The sequence below is a fragment of the Nansenia antarctica genome, assembly GCF_963989245.1.
Source record: "Nansenia antarctica genome assembly, chromosome: 10".
NCBI lineage: Eukaryota > Metazoa > Chordata > Actinopteri > Argentiniformes > Microstomatidae > Nansenia > Nansenia antarctica.
The window spans coordinates 28,385,601-28,400,355 of record NC_137680.1 but is presented as its reverse complement, the minus strand read 5'-3'; the positions used below and the strand labels follow the sequence as shown (position 1 = coordinate 28,400,355).

Below are 14,755 nucleotides of genomic sequence, written 5' to 3'. Positions count from 1 at the left end.
GCATGAAGGTCTTTGCCTTGAGATAGTGACTCTCTTGTTGGTGATATTGCTGCTGACCGGAAAGAATTCCTTTCCTCTCAGTTCACTTTTCTTAGGAAGCCTCCAGCTCACACCCGCACACACACACACACACACATACACACACACACACCTAGCTAATGACTAGCATTAGCTTAGCATTCCTCACATGATTGCCTGTTAACCTCCACTGAGCTTCCCTGTGTGTGTAGCCGAGTTTGGCTTATCGCTACAAGCTGTTAGACAGATCCACTCCATGCAGCAGAAAGAGAGGCGACATACCTCAGTGTCACAGTCCCAATCACTGAGGCCAGGTTGAGTATGTTGGGTCAGAGGTTCCAGTAATTGTTTAGCATTTTATTCTTAAATCAAGAACACCTAAATAATGAATGGTGCTACTAAACATGTTGTAAATGTAGCGCCAAAAAGACAAATCTGCTCACATCCTGTCTGGCCTTACACATGAGCTTCTGTACTCATGGATTGTGTCTCCTTTGCCTCTTCTTTATACTTTCCACAGTGTTCTGCTGTGACTGAAAAGGGGTGGTGTGTGTGTGTGTGTGTGTGTGTGTGTGTGTGTGTGTGTGTGTGTGTGTGTGTGTGTGTGTGGTCATGATGGTGATGGTTTATGGGGTGAGATGCCAACCCTACATTCATAAATCACTCACCCTTTCTTCTCTTGAAATATGAGGAGGGGTAAGACAGCCGTGAGACAATGCAAGCTGAAGAGAGAAAGTCTGTGTGTGGCAAACCATCTTTTTGCTGCAGAAACGTAGTGCACAGTATATGTGTTTATGTGTGTGTGTACATGCGTGTGTATGAGGAGTTCATGTGTAGAGTGTATTTTTTCATGCACGTGTGTGTGTGTGTGTGTTTGTGTGTGCGTGCGTGTGAGTGCGTGTGAGTGCGTGTGAGTGTGTGTGTGTGTATTTGCGTGTGTATGAGAGGAGTTCATGTGTGGAGTGTACTTTCTGCACGAGTGTGTGCGCGCGCGCGTGTGTGCACGTATGCGTGTGCGTACATTATGTGCGTGTGTGCATGTCATTGTGTTTAATATGAAGTCCATGCATGCATTCAAAGCAGCGGGCCTGCTCCATGCTGACAGAGCATCTTGGGTAGACCATGAGGGTTGGGGTGAGTGGTCTGGAAGCCATCCTCCCCAGCAGATGGGCATCATTAGTGACAAGCAACGTTGAACTGCTGGGCCCAAACCTAATAACGCAGGAGCCTATTTCCTGCTTGGCTTTTTGTTAACCCCCAAAACGGGTACATGCTGCTACCACTTTCTCTTTGTTTTTTTATTCTGTTTGGCTCTATTGTTTTTCCCCCCTCTGTACCGTTCCAAGTTTAGTTTTTTCTTTCTTCTTAACCAGCACTGCAAATTGATTCCTGGGTAGTGTGGTTACAAAAAGAGAGACACAGAATGCACGCACATGCAAACAAACGTGAATGTTTTTAATTTATCTCTGTTTCCCCCCCGAGAGCACCGTCAGTGGAGTTATGACGGCACGGCACACAGACAATATGCTGGCGTTGACTTGGGGTCGGGTTCATTTCAGTTCGTCCATTTCAGTTGAATTCAATGCAGTATGATTCAGTTCAGTTTGCTCATACGTTGAGGGGTATTCCATTCCTTCCTTCTTTTTTTTTTATTATATCTCTCAAATGTTGCCATCACAAAGAGAAACAGCCAACATTGTTTGTCTATGTGAAATGTGATTCACTGAGATCCATTGCTCGGAGACTGCGTGGTCATGTGCATTTATATGTAAGCTCATGTAGCACTGAGTAGGGAAGTTCGTTCCAGACACAGTGACAAATGCAGAAATTCGATACAGAAAAGCAATGACGGATTTTGAAGTAAGCCGCCTACATTTCAAACAAGATTTTGTTTCCTCGTGACAACAATACTGCATTACTTACTCAATGAGAAGCCCTATGCTAAGCTAACATGCTTTCCTACCCTTTCCTTATGTCTCCGTAGAAACGGGAAGAAGGAGTCGGACCTGGAGGTGGCTGTGGCCCGGCTGAGGGACCTGGAGGCTCTGCTCAACTCCAAAGAGGCGTCTCTGGCCACCGCCCTGGGGGAGAAGCGCTCTCTGGACCTGGAGGTCCGGGACCTGAAGGCACAGCTGGCCAAGGTAAGAGACGGAGATACCTCACCTGGTATGTGTACCAGCAGCACCAACACCATGATGCTGAATGCAGGGTTCTGGAACAGGATTCCTCCAGGACCAGCACCCGGGGTTGTTCTGTTAGTGAAACTTGGGCCGTGGGACGGCCGTGGACAGAACAGCTTCTATACCCCATCTAGTGGTCACACATATGAACTACAACTTCTCTCTCTCTCTCTCTCTCTCTCTCTCTCTCTCTCTCTCTCTCTCTTTCTTTCTCTCTCTCTCTTCCTCTCTCTCTCTCCTTCTCTCTCTCCCCCCTCTCTCTCCCCCCCTCTCTCTCTTTCTCTCTCTCTTTCTTTCTCTCTCTTCCTCTCTTTCTCTCTCTCTCACTTTGTCTCTCTTTCTTTCTCTCTTTCTCTCTCTCTTTCTTTCTCTCTCTCTCTCTCCCCCCTCTCTCTCCCCCCCTCTCTCTCTTTCTCTCTTTCTTTCTCTCTCTCTCTCTTCCCCCTCTCCCCCTCTCCCCCCCCTCTCTCTCTCTCTCCTTCTCTCTATTTCTTTCTCTCTCTCTCTCTCTTCTCCCCCTCTCCCTCTCCCCCTCTCTCTCTCCCTCTCCCCCTCTCCCCCCCCTCTCTCTCTCTCTCTCTTTCTCTCTATTTCTTTCTCTCTCTCTCTCTCTTCTCCCCCTCTCTCTCTCCCTCTCCCCCTCTCCCCCCCCCCCTCTCTCTCTCTCTCCAGTTGGAGGCCAGTCTGGGCGATGCTAAGAAGCAGCTGCAGGATGAGATGCTGAGGCGGGTGGACGCTGAGAACCGCCTGCAGACCCTGAGGGAGGAGCTGCAGTTCCAGAAGAACATCTCCTCCGAGGTGAGCCTCCACCTCCACCTCCACCTCCACCACTGTCGCTTTGTCCTTTTCCTCTCCCTTCTTTTCCCCTCCCTCCTTTTTCCTCCCTTCCCCTCCCTTCGCTAAGCCACGCCCCCAAAATAGAAATTGTCCAATCATATCACAGCAAAAGTCACTACAGGCAGAGAACTCGGACAAACAACTCGCTAATATCTGATGGTGAAAAGCTTCTAGACTAAATATTCTTGTCATCTTTAAAAAAACATGTCGATTACTTGCTGTGGTAAATCAGAAATCAGAAATGTGCCAACTCCCGCCATTGTAAGTCATTGAATGTCATTTAGTCACGGAATACACCTGTCTGTGTATCCCTCCACACTCATCACACCTGTCTGTGTATCCTCCACCCATCACACCTGTCTGTGTATCCCTCCACACTCATCACACCTGTCTGTGTATCCTCCACCCATCACACCTGTCTGTGTGTCCCTCCTCCCATCACACCTGTCTGTGTATTTTATCTAGGTCTTGTAAGGTGTCCTTGAGAGCCTTGAAAGGCGCCCATAAATAAAATGTATTATTATTATTATCCCTCCCCGCCCCCCCGTCTCTGTAGGAGCTGCGGGAGACCAAGCGCCGGCACGAGACCCGCGTGGTGGAGGTGGACGGCGGCCGCTCTGTAGACTACGACAGCAAGCTGTCCGAGGCGCTGATGGAGCTGCGGGCCCAGCACGAGGAGCAGGTCCGCATCTACAAGGAGGAGATCGAGAAGACCTTCAACTCCAAGGTACGGAGGTGCTCCTCACCACTCTGAGTACAGCAGGTATACCACAGCAGAGGTGGCTTGGGAACCACACGCTTGGGAACCATTCTCCCATAATCAGTCACCTTGCCTGAGACTAGTGTGAAGACAAGCGTTGGCTCCATTTACATTACATCTACATTCTTTTCTCATTCTTTTTTTTGTAAGTTATTTTTTCTGAGTGGGGCAGTCCCACTCATATAATACTAATGACAGATATAGTAGAGATTATGACAGGAAGGATGGGTGAGAGAGAGAGAAGGGATGACATGCAGGATATGTCCGTGGCTGGAATCGAACCGAGAGCCCTGCGGTACATGGTCAGCGCTTAATCCACTACGCCACCTAAGCGCCCCCATCATTCTTTTCTTTTACATCTACAATATTTTGCAGGAAAAGTGATATACAAATAAAAGTTATTATTATTATTCTTACCCAGTGCATCTGCTGGCTCTACTTAATGGTCAGTAAAGGTCAATTTTTAAAGGAATAATGGTACAGTACTTGTGGGCTTAAAGAAGGAAAAGAAGAGAACGCACACCGTAGAAAACTTGGGCGAGGTGCTGGCGACGGAACTAAATACTATTAAAAGGAGTAGAAGCCGCACTCACACTCTAGTTCCAGATGCAAAAAAGTTGGGTTTTAATATGACAACGGTTTCGTAAGTAAGTACTTGTGGGCTAACACAACCTGGCTGTAGGTGTCTTCTTCTGGTGTTCCACATCATCCTCATTGTAGTCTCCAGATGCGCTTGATGCAGTCACTGACGTCTTGTTACCCACGCCGGGTACCTGTGAGATCTGAAATGTAACCGTAGGCCTCCACTTCCTGTTTCCTGTGTCCCAGCTGGAGAACGCCCGTCAGTCAGCTGACAGGAACAGCCACCTGGTGGGGGCGGCCCACGAGGAGCTGCAGCAGAGCCGCGTCCGCCTGGAGGGCATGTCCTCCCAGCTCAGCCAGCTGCAGAAGCAGGTACGCAGGTCCCTCACACACACACACACACACACACACACACACACACATACGCACATACTCACACACTCACACACTCACACACTCACACACACACCTCTTCGGCCTCCCAGCTCAGCCAGCTACAGAAACAGGTAGACACACTCAGGTCTGTCTCACACACTCACACACTCACACACGCACTCACTCATTCACACACACACACACACACACACACACACACACACACACACACACACACACACACACACACACACACACTCAGGTCTGTCTCACACACTCACTCACTCACTCACTCACTCGCTCATTCACACACACACACACACACACACACACACACACACTCACACACACACACACACACACTCACTCACTCACTCACTCACTCACTCACTCACACACACACACCCTATTAGTTCTACAACAAATACATTTTGTAAGGGAATCATCTTTCCATCAGTCATCGGCAAGAAAAGTAATCTCTGCCAGGGCCAGGGGCCGTTGGCAGTCATAATGCTAGAAGAAGAAGAAGGTCCAAGGAATTAGGATTTGTTTTAAAGAGACATAACAGAAATAAGACATTAAAAGATAGACAATAGTCCTTCTTTCACACACCCAGAGCACTTGAACAGGTGAAGTAACTAACTCCGGTCACTCCGCTTTCGAGATTTGGTAACAATGATACTTGAATGAAATGAAAAACAGTATAACAGTATAAAACAGTATAACAGTGGTCAAAGACAGATACTGTGGGACTGTGGGAAGTTGACGTTCTCTTGTAGGATCTCATCAAAACAGAGGGCTAAATGGGTTTGAAGTGGGCTGGCTTCCCAGTAAACAAAGAGTCCAAAAGACGTCCTCAGGGAAGCCGGAATGTGGGTTCAGGTTTCTAGGACTACAAGACGTTTTAAAGACGTCACCTGGACGTCCTCGAAAGACGTCATCTGAACCCACATTCCGGCTTCCCTGAGGACGTCTTTTGGACTTTGGTTAATCGAAGTATAGACGTGTTCAGGAGTAATAACATCTACCCTTGTGTGTTTCCCTGTGTGTGTGTGTGTGTGTGTGTGTGTGTGTTAGCTGACGGCGCGGGAGGCTAGGGTGCGGGAGCTGGAGGAGTCGCTGGCCCGCGAGCGGGACATGATGCGCCGGCGCCTGGAGGACAAGGAGAGGGAGATGGCCGACATGCGCGCCAGGATGCAGCAGCAGCTGGATGAGTACCAGGAGCTGCTGGACATCAAGCTGGCCCTGGACATGGAGATCAGCGCCTACAGGAAGCTGCTGGAGGGAGAGGAGGAGAGGTGGGGAGGCATAGGACACACACACACACACACACACACACACACACACACACAACTACTGGAGGGAGAGGAGGAGAGGTGAGGAGGCATAGGACACACACACACACACGCATGCACACGCACACACACACACACACACACACACAGACACAGACACAAAAACTGTAGGGAGAGGAGGAGAGGTGAGGCATATGACACACACATGCAGACACACACACACACACACACACACACAACTCAGTGCATGCTGAAAGCATTCAGTCTGCCAAGGAACCCCCTGCAGTGCACACAGGTGTCTGAACCCACATTTAAAACGCCGCTATTTCATTCAGTCATTCAGTGCCCCCTTTCTCAACAAAAAACCTTCCCCACCCTCTAACCTTTCACCCCCACTCCCCCCCCCTCCTCCTCCCCCAGGCTGCGTCTGTCTCCCAGCCCTCCCCCCACCGTGTCCCGCGTCACCGTGTCCCGCACCTCTGGCTCCGGGTCCCACGCGGTCGCCACCCGCCTGCTCCAGACCACCACCAGCAGCAGCCGCAACTCCTCCGGCAGCGCCAGCACCAAGAAGCGCCGCCTGAACGACAACGACAGCGAGACCTCCAGCCTGGCCGGGGGCGCCGTGACACGCCGCACGCGCATCTCCCAGCAGGCCTCGGCCAGCGGCCGCGTCACCGTGGACGAGGTGGACCTGGACGGGAAGTACGTCCGCCTCAGCAACAAGGCTGATGAGGTAACTATCAGGGGTGATAGGGGTGACCCCTGGTAACTATCAGGGGTGATAGGGGTGACCCCTGGTAACTATCAGGGGTGATAGGGGTGACCCCTGGTAACTATCAGGGGTGATAGGGGTGACCCCTGGTAACTATCAGGGGTGATAGGGGTGACCCCTGGTAACTATCAGGGGTGATAGGGGTGACCCCTGGTAACTATCAGGGCTGCAAACTTGTCACCTTTTAGCCGTTTTTTTTACCTCAAAATAGGTCAACAATTTTCATGAACATTTTTTGTCACCTTTTTGGGCCATCACCAGTTTGCATCCCTAAACTATAGAGGGTGTGGGGGTGGGTGTGGGTGTGGGTGGGTGGGGGTTGTGGGTGGGTGGGTGGGGCTGGGTGTGGGTGTGTGTGTGGGTGGGTGGGTGAGTGGGTGGGTGTGGGTGGGGGGTGGGTGTGTGTGTGTAGTTGTGTGTCTGTCTATCTGTCTGTGTCTGTCTGTGTGTGTCTCTGTGTGTGTATGTGTATGTAAATGTATGTGTATGTGTGTGTGTATGTGTATGTGTGTGTGTGTATGTGTATGTAAATGTATGTGTATGTGTGTGTGTGTGTGTGTGTGTGTGTGTGCGAAACTGCTCTGTAAATGTGTAACATTATGTTTTCTGTGTGTAACCTATGGGGTGGGTCAACTCTTGTCTGTGATGGAATGTGTGTATGTCATGTGCATGTTGTCTCCATGCCATGTAGGACACTGACATGCTGATGGTTTTATTACTAAAAGGATCGTTAGAAGAAGTGGGTTGGTATTGTAACGGTGTGTCTGAGACAGAGCCTGACCCAGGTGTGTCTCACCTTGTGTCTCTACAGGACCAGCTGCTGGGCCACTGGCAGGTGAAGAGGCAGGTGGGCACCAGCAGCCCCATCAGCTACAAGTTCCCCCCCAAGTTCACCCTCAAGGCCGGGCAGGCCGTCACCGTGAGTACCACCCCCCCCGCTTCCCTCCGGATCACTGTCGTCAACTAAGCCGTCTGTTTTTACCTCCAACATGACACTACTGTACAGTATTTGTGAATCTGCCTCTCTTTTTTTTCTTCACGCTGTTAGAAGTTGTTTTGACACGTTTTTACTGGAGTAAACAGAACGGAAGGATGTTTTTTCCACAGCACATTGATTTTTCTATCAGACCTGAGACCTGCCGGGGATATATCGCCCTTCAGAACCCCGTCAGAAAATATCAGGAAACGATAAGAGGATATAATTCATCTATGAATTGGCTGCATAATGTGTAACTCTGATGTAGCTAGCCGCCGTACGGAGCGATGATTCGACCGGACCTTTTGGTATTCAGAACACCGGAGCGTTGGCCTTCTCTCCTCCTCCGGTGCCGCTCGCGCCGGCTGCTCGGGGCCATGATCCCACCAAAATATTTAGCAGATTTTCCAATAAATCCTGCATAGAAATATGTTTAGTCAATAACCTGAGGAAGCTGTGCCAGCACTCCTGCTGTCCCCTTCCAAGCCAGTGTCACTTTCACTTTAATTACTGAGAAAACGGTCTGTTTTCTCATTACTTTAGAAATAATTGCGGTAAATACTTTCAGGATTAGATGTCAGTATTTGTTAAATGGGTTAGATCAGGCCCCGGGTGCCAGAACCGACGCCTAGGGTGGGTAGGGTCCCCGGGGGGGGGGGGGGGGGGTTGGGTTCGGGGGTGCTAGTGGTAGGCCAGCGGTGGCTATGGGCGACGCTAAATCGAACAACATAGCATATGGACCCACGGTAAATACAAATATGACATTAGACATTCAAACACACCCTCAGAATATCGACAATACAGAAAAGCAATCTTAAATGTCTTAACTTTTGATCGGATGGGCAAGATGCACGTTTGTGTGGGCTGAGACCCCCCCTCCCCCGCCCTTAGCAACCGCCGGGATCAGGTTAGATGATTGTTTGAAAGAAATGGAGCGAATTCTCAGCTACAACCTTTTCTCTGCGAGTGGTTTTGGAGCGTTGCGTGGGATAGGATGTGGAGCGAGCGTGAGCAAACACCGCCTCACAAGCGAGGAGTGAGCTCCACTCCACTCTCATACTCTGATACGCCTGAGTCCAGTATGAAGACCAGCCGTATCAGGGCTCCATAATGTGTAGGAGTGATATTCTTTAGTGCGTTCTATTCTAGCCATCCACAGTAGTAATTGTGTAAGGGACTTACATGCAGTGAGTGAGTGAGTGCACTGCAAAAAGGCAGCTCTCAAAAACAAGAAAAAAACCTATAAAATAGGGGAAATATTACTTAAAATAAGCATAATTATCTGCCAACAGAACAGGAAAATGTCACTTGCCAAGATTGTTTTAAAACAAGTAAAACTAAAATACGAATGCAGTCAGACATATAACAAGCATATATTGCCTTGATTTAAGATATTTAATCTCCCTTAGATTTACTTTTTGCAGTGTGAACACATCTTTCTGCATGGGCCCAGTGGGAGTGTGGGAGCCCTGCTGTAACACACACACACACACACACACACACACACACACACACACACACACACACACACTGTAACAGTGTGTCCCATTTGCTGCTTCTAGATTTGGGCCTCAGGTGGGGGCGGCGCCCACAACCCCCCCTCTGACCTGGTGTGGAAGACCCAGAAGACCTGGGGCAGCGGAGACCTGTTCCAGACCACGCTGATCAATGCCAACGGAGAGGTGAGACACACACACACACACACACACAGCCACACATGCATGCATGCACACACACACACACAGCCATACACACACACACACTCACACACACACACACACACACACACACACAGCCACACACACACACACACAGCCATACATACACACACACTCACACACACACTCACACACACACACACACACACACACACACACACAGCCACACATGCATGCATGCACAACCACACATGCATGCATGCACACACACACACACACACACACATACACACACACACACACACAGCCATACATACACACACACACACACACACACACACACAGCCATACACACATACACACACACACACACAGCCATACACACACACACACACACACACACACACACACACACACAGCCATACATACACACACACAGCCATACATACACACACACTCACACACACACACACACACACACACACACACACAGCCACACATGCATGCATGCACAGCCACACATGCATGCATGCACACACACACAGCCATACATACACACACACACACAGCCATACACACACACACACACACAGCCATACATACACACACACTCACACACACACACACACACACACACACACACACAGCCACACATGCATGCATGCACAGCCACACATGCATGCATGCACACACACACACACACACACACACACACAGCCATACACACACACACACTCACACACGCACACACACACACACACGCACACACACACAGCCATACACACACACACACAGCCATACACACACACTCACACACACACACACACACACACACACAGCCACACATGCACACACACGCACACACACACAGCCATACACACACACACACAGCCATACACACACACTCACACACACACACACACACACACACACACACAGCCACACATGCATGCATGCACGCACACACACACACTCACACTCACACTCACACTCACTCACACTCACACTCACACTCATACTCACACTCACACTCACACTCACACTCACACTCACACTCACACACTCACACTCACACTATTTGTGTCTCACTATTGGGCACCCATCATTCCTCTCCTTCCATATTCTGGGGGTTGTGTGATACATCAGCTGATCTGATCTAATCTAATTGCTTCTCTTCTCTCTCAGGAGTTGGCGATGAGGAAGGTGACCCGTACCCTGTTCCAGGAGGACGAGGATGAGGACATGGTGAGGATCATAGGAAAAGGGGCAATCTGGGATTCAAACAAGAAGAAAGCGGTCGCCGGTCGAGCTATTTATGGACTGACCATCTATGAGATAGAAATGAAAAGATGAAAAAACAAAAAAACGTTTTAAAGCTATACGATTACATTGTTTACAATCTATTGAGTAGAACAAGGTTATATTTTGGGTTCTGATGGGATAAGACAGAACAAAGCTCTTTAGGCGTTTATAAGTTATAATATCTAAATATAATAATATAGAATGTTATATTCTTCAGGAATCAATGGCTATATATATATTCATACTTATTATTATTTTTTCAAACAATTTCCACATCTGTTGATCTACCAAGACAGTTTTGAAAGTCTGTGTCCTGTTTTCTTTGTACTGCAACTGCCAGCCACCTCTAGCCAGTGGTACAATACAAATAACATGTGTCCTCTGTCGCCCCCTGCAGGGCGCCCACAGCACGTGCGGCGGCGGTGTGGAGAGTGACTACAACCTGCGCAGCCACTGCAGCTCGTGCGGCCTGCCGTCTGAGCGTGCCAGCAGCGCCACCTCGGGGGTGTCCAGCGGCTCCTTCATCAGCGGGGGGGGGCTGCCCGAGGGCCTGGTGGGACACTCCTTCATCGTGGGGAACAACTCACCTCGACAGGTAAGAAGGACCACGTCTTCCATGACAATCCATGACAGTCTAAGTTTGATTTCGCTCGATTTAGTGCGAGACGTAGGCAATGTATAACGGATGTATTTGTGGTTTGTAAAATGAAGTTGTAGATTGAAATTGACTAGTTGTGGTTGGGGGGGAGGGAGAGGGAGAGGGGGAGGGAGAGGGAGGGAGAGAGGGGGAGGGAGGGAGGGGGAGAGAGATATTGTAGATATTGAGTGTATTTATGGATATAAGTGATATATACTGTGCTGTACATGCTCAAGCTTTCTCATACTTATGCACACAGAACACACATCTCTGAGGCAAGAATGTGTCTCTCTGAGTCTCTCTACATTGTCCCAATGTGTCTGTCCCTTTGTGTGTCTTGAGCTGTTGTGACAATACTCCCCTTCCTGTCCCCTCGCTTCCTCTTACCCCCTCTATGTCACTTCCTGTCTTCCTCAGGGAGGTCTCAAGCCGGAAAGCTGCTCCATCATGTAAGACCAGGCACCACCACCTCACCTGGACAGGAGTTCTCCTACAATAGAGAGAGCCATATCACTTTTCTACTTCTATCATCAGGATATTTTTTTTATTATTATAATTTCTTTCGTTTTATATATGATATGATCAAGTCTTTATTTTTTGTATTCTATAATCTGCCGGGTTAGATTGGCTTTGGTGTTTGGCGAAGGGCTTAGGGGCTGCTTATTCACTTTAAATATATGAGTTTGTGTTTGTATATATTCTAGCTATAGCATGTAAGCTGGGCAGCTACTTGTACTGCATAAGGGCCTTATATACATGATAAGAGAACCAGACAGAGAGTAGATAGAGTTCCTTCAGATCTGGGTTAGGGTTAGTTCCGTCAGATCTGGGGGTCAACTACGTACTGTATCTCAAATGCTTTCAAATACTAGAGCTTCCCTTGATTCTGTGTTCCTGGTACAGTAGAACCGAAAGCTGGTCCCAAAAGTAGAAACACCAAGTTAACTCAAGCAGACCTCAAATACTTGCTGTCAAATATTTGACACAATGTGTTTGACCCAGGGGTCTGCCTTTCTGCCGTAGCAGAGTCTTTGATCCGTGCTGGGGTTTCATGTCTCATACCCAAGCTGTCAACACTCAACACGCACAGTGAGTGAACCAAGTTGTGGATCCTGGGGTCCCTAGCAGGGGTCAGCACCCCAGTATGCCCACATACACCACCTTGAATGTCACATTAGTAGAGATGCAGTTAACCTTTGAACTGAAGGGTTAGCGGGACCGGGGCTATCCAGCGATACAGAGACAGGTGGAGTGGGTCATTCTAAAGCCATAGTCAGTTACACAGAGGAGCTGGTGCTTGATAATGTACTGTCATATAAAATGGGTTATTTCAGGTGGTCGAGGGGCTGATAACCCTCATCTGACCTTTCACCTTGTCACAGTTTGACTTAAAGTGCCAACATGTATGACCTCTAATGCTTGTATTTGTTTGTGGATGTAATACTAGAGGAATAACGTTTGTCATAAAAAAACATTTATAAGAGGAATATGATTTGCATGTAAAAAAGGAAAAGAGAAAAAAAAGAAGATTATCTTTGATGCTTTTGAAAGTTTATAAGGAGATATAGCATCTTATTGTTTTTTTTGTTGCTGTTTATTTGATCTTCGTTAAACAGATTATACAAGATATTTTCAATGAAAGTTGGTCTCAAAATATGTTGATTTAAAAGAATTACCGTAAAGTGTGTTGTTCTGACAAGATGCCATATTTCATCACAGTATATTATATATATATATATATATATATATATATATATATATACTCAATCACTGTCACATGAAATGCTACATGGCATCTATCACTGCATGCTGCAGCAGTATCATGTGGCTTTGACAGTATCAGACAGTGTGTTGTACAAGCAACAGTGGTAATGAACCTCAAAAGTGTACGATATCTTGACAGTTTTACATTGACATATTTTGTCTTACATATACATGCATAGGTCTCTCTCGTCTCTCTTCATATTCTTTAGCTTAATGGCTTTTGCCAGGCTTGGACTGTTTTTTTAGGGGTTGGGATCAGGGGTAAAGGAGGATAGGATGTGTATTTTTTCTGACTTTTGAAAAATGAGCTACAACCATCCCCTAAGCTTTCCTTAGAATGCACAGATAGTAGAGGCATGTACATTAGTCTGGCTTTCTTTCCCCGGAGAATACTTGATAGGCTATTTTGCAATATTATGTGTCTGTTTTGTACTTCATTAATATTTCTACGACTATCAAAAATCAAGGGATTGCAAGATTTTTTACTGCCGCAGATTCACTTTATTTTGATAGAGCTTATTACCTTTTTGTGATTTCTGATCACATCTCAAAAGTGCCTTATTGATACTTGCTTGCGTGCAATGATTATTCTTTTTTTTAAATTTGAGGTTATATTTTTCTTGAAATATGAAAAGTGCTAATTCCAAAGATGTTTAGTATTTGTCTTTTGTCAGACAATGAGATTTATAGATTTACAAAGTGTGTGTGCTTAATATTTGTACGGAAATACTTTACCCAGCTAGCGCCAAACACATTCTGGTAATGTTAAAGAACAGCTATTTGACTTTGGAACGTTCCCAGGATGTTTAAGGAACTTGATATTTGATACTTTGTAACTTAAACCAAATGTTTCTTAGAAGTTACAATATGATTCCAACATTCCAGGAATCAATTATCTAAAAATAAACACTTACAGGCAACCTAATATTATGCACTAGCTGGGTATCTTTATAAGTATCTTTATAATGCTCAATTCAATTTATAAGAGATGATTACCTACATTGATGTTGATTGAGGAAATACATGTAAATGTCAATGCCTTATATGGAAGAGCCATACAATTGAAGTAGAGTATGGTACATATTGTTTTGTCTTTTTTGTTCAAGATAATGCAGTTTGAGTAAAAATTCTTTTTCCCAACAAAAGTGTGGTTTGCTTCTCAATCAGATACCGGAGAGAGAGGACACAGAAGTGAAGAAAAAAAATAAATGAACACATTAAAAGTTCAGCCATTTTATGTACAATATATACAAAACAGAGGGTTCCATTCAAAAATGTGTAACATATGGGAGCTTAACTGTAACAAAATGTGCTCTCAATATGTGCTCTCTGTGCCCCCTCCTTTGAAACACATATTCTATGACATGGTCTACAGACTATGGGGGAACATGGGGGTGAACCTAAGCTTTTGACATGGATATAGACACACAGGCCTCTTTATTCCATGGTTTATGCAGTTGTGGGCAAAAATGCTTGACATGCTAATTCACACTTTCCTAAACCTCCTTTAGCAAGCCCTTTCATGTGCTTCATGGATACAACAACATTCAAAATAAAACCGCCACCTCCACCACAGTGTTTGGTTAAACACTTCATGTA

At 46.9% G+C, this 14,755-nt stretch overlaps 1 protein-coding gene across 1 annotated transcript in view; it reads left to right on the top strand.

Annotated features, from left to right (window-relative positions):
• The window catches only part of LOC308166139 (lamin-A-like), a 37,863-nt gene extending 23,571 nt beyond the window's left edge, over positions 1 to 14,292 (top strand). The window contains exons 3-13 of the mRNA XM_080540397.1: positions 2,003 to 2,159; positions 2,871 to 2,996; positions 3,592 to 3,762; positions 4,624 to 4,749; positions 5,830 to 6,050; positions 6,468 to 6,780; positions 7,631 to 7,738; positions 9,358 to 9,477; positions 10,639 to 10,698; positions 11,153 to 11,350; positions 11,810 to 14,292. Of these exons, the coding sequence (XP_080396523.1) occupies positions 2,003 to 2,159; positions 2,871 to 2,996; positions 3,592 to 3,762; positions 4,624 to 4,749; positions 5,830 to 6,050; positions 6,468 to 6,780; positions 7,631 to 7,738; positions 9,358 to 9,477; positions 10,639 to 10,698; positions 11,153 to 11,350; positions 11,810 to 11,845 (1,636 nt within the window). The 3' untranslated portion in view covers positions 11,846 to 14,292. The remainder of the gene's footprint in view (positions 1 to 2,002; positions 2,160 to 2,870; positions 2,997 to 3,591; positions 3,763 to 4,623; positions 4,750 to 5,829; positions 6,051 to 6,467; positions 6,781 to 7,630; positions 7,739 to 9,357; positions 9,478 to 10,638; positions 10,699 to 11,152; positions 11,351 to 11,809) is intronic.
• Positions 14,293 to 14,755: the final 463 nt, after the last annotated feature.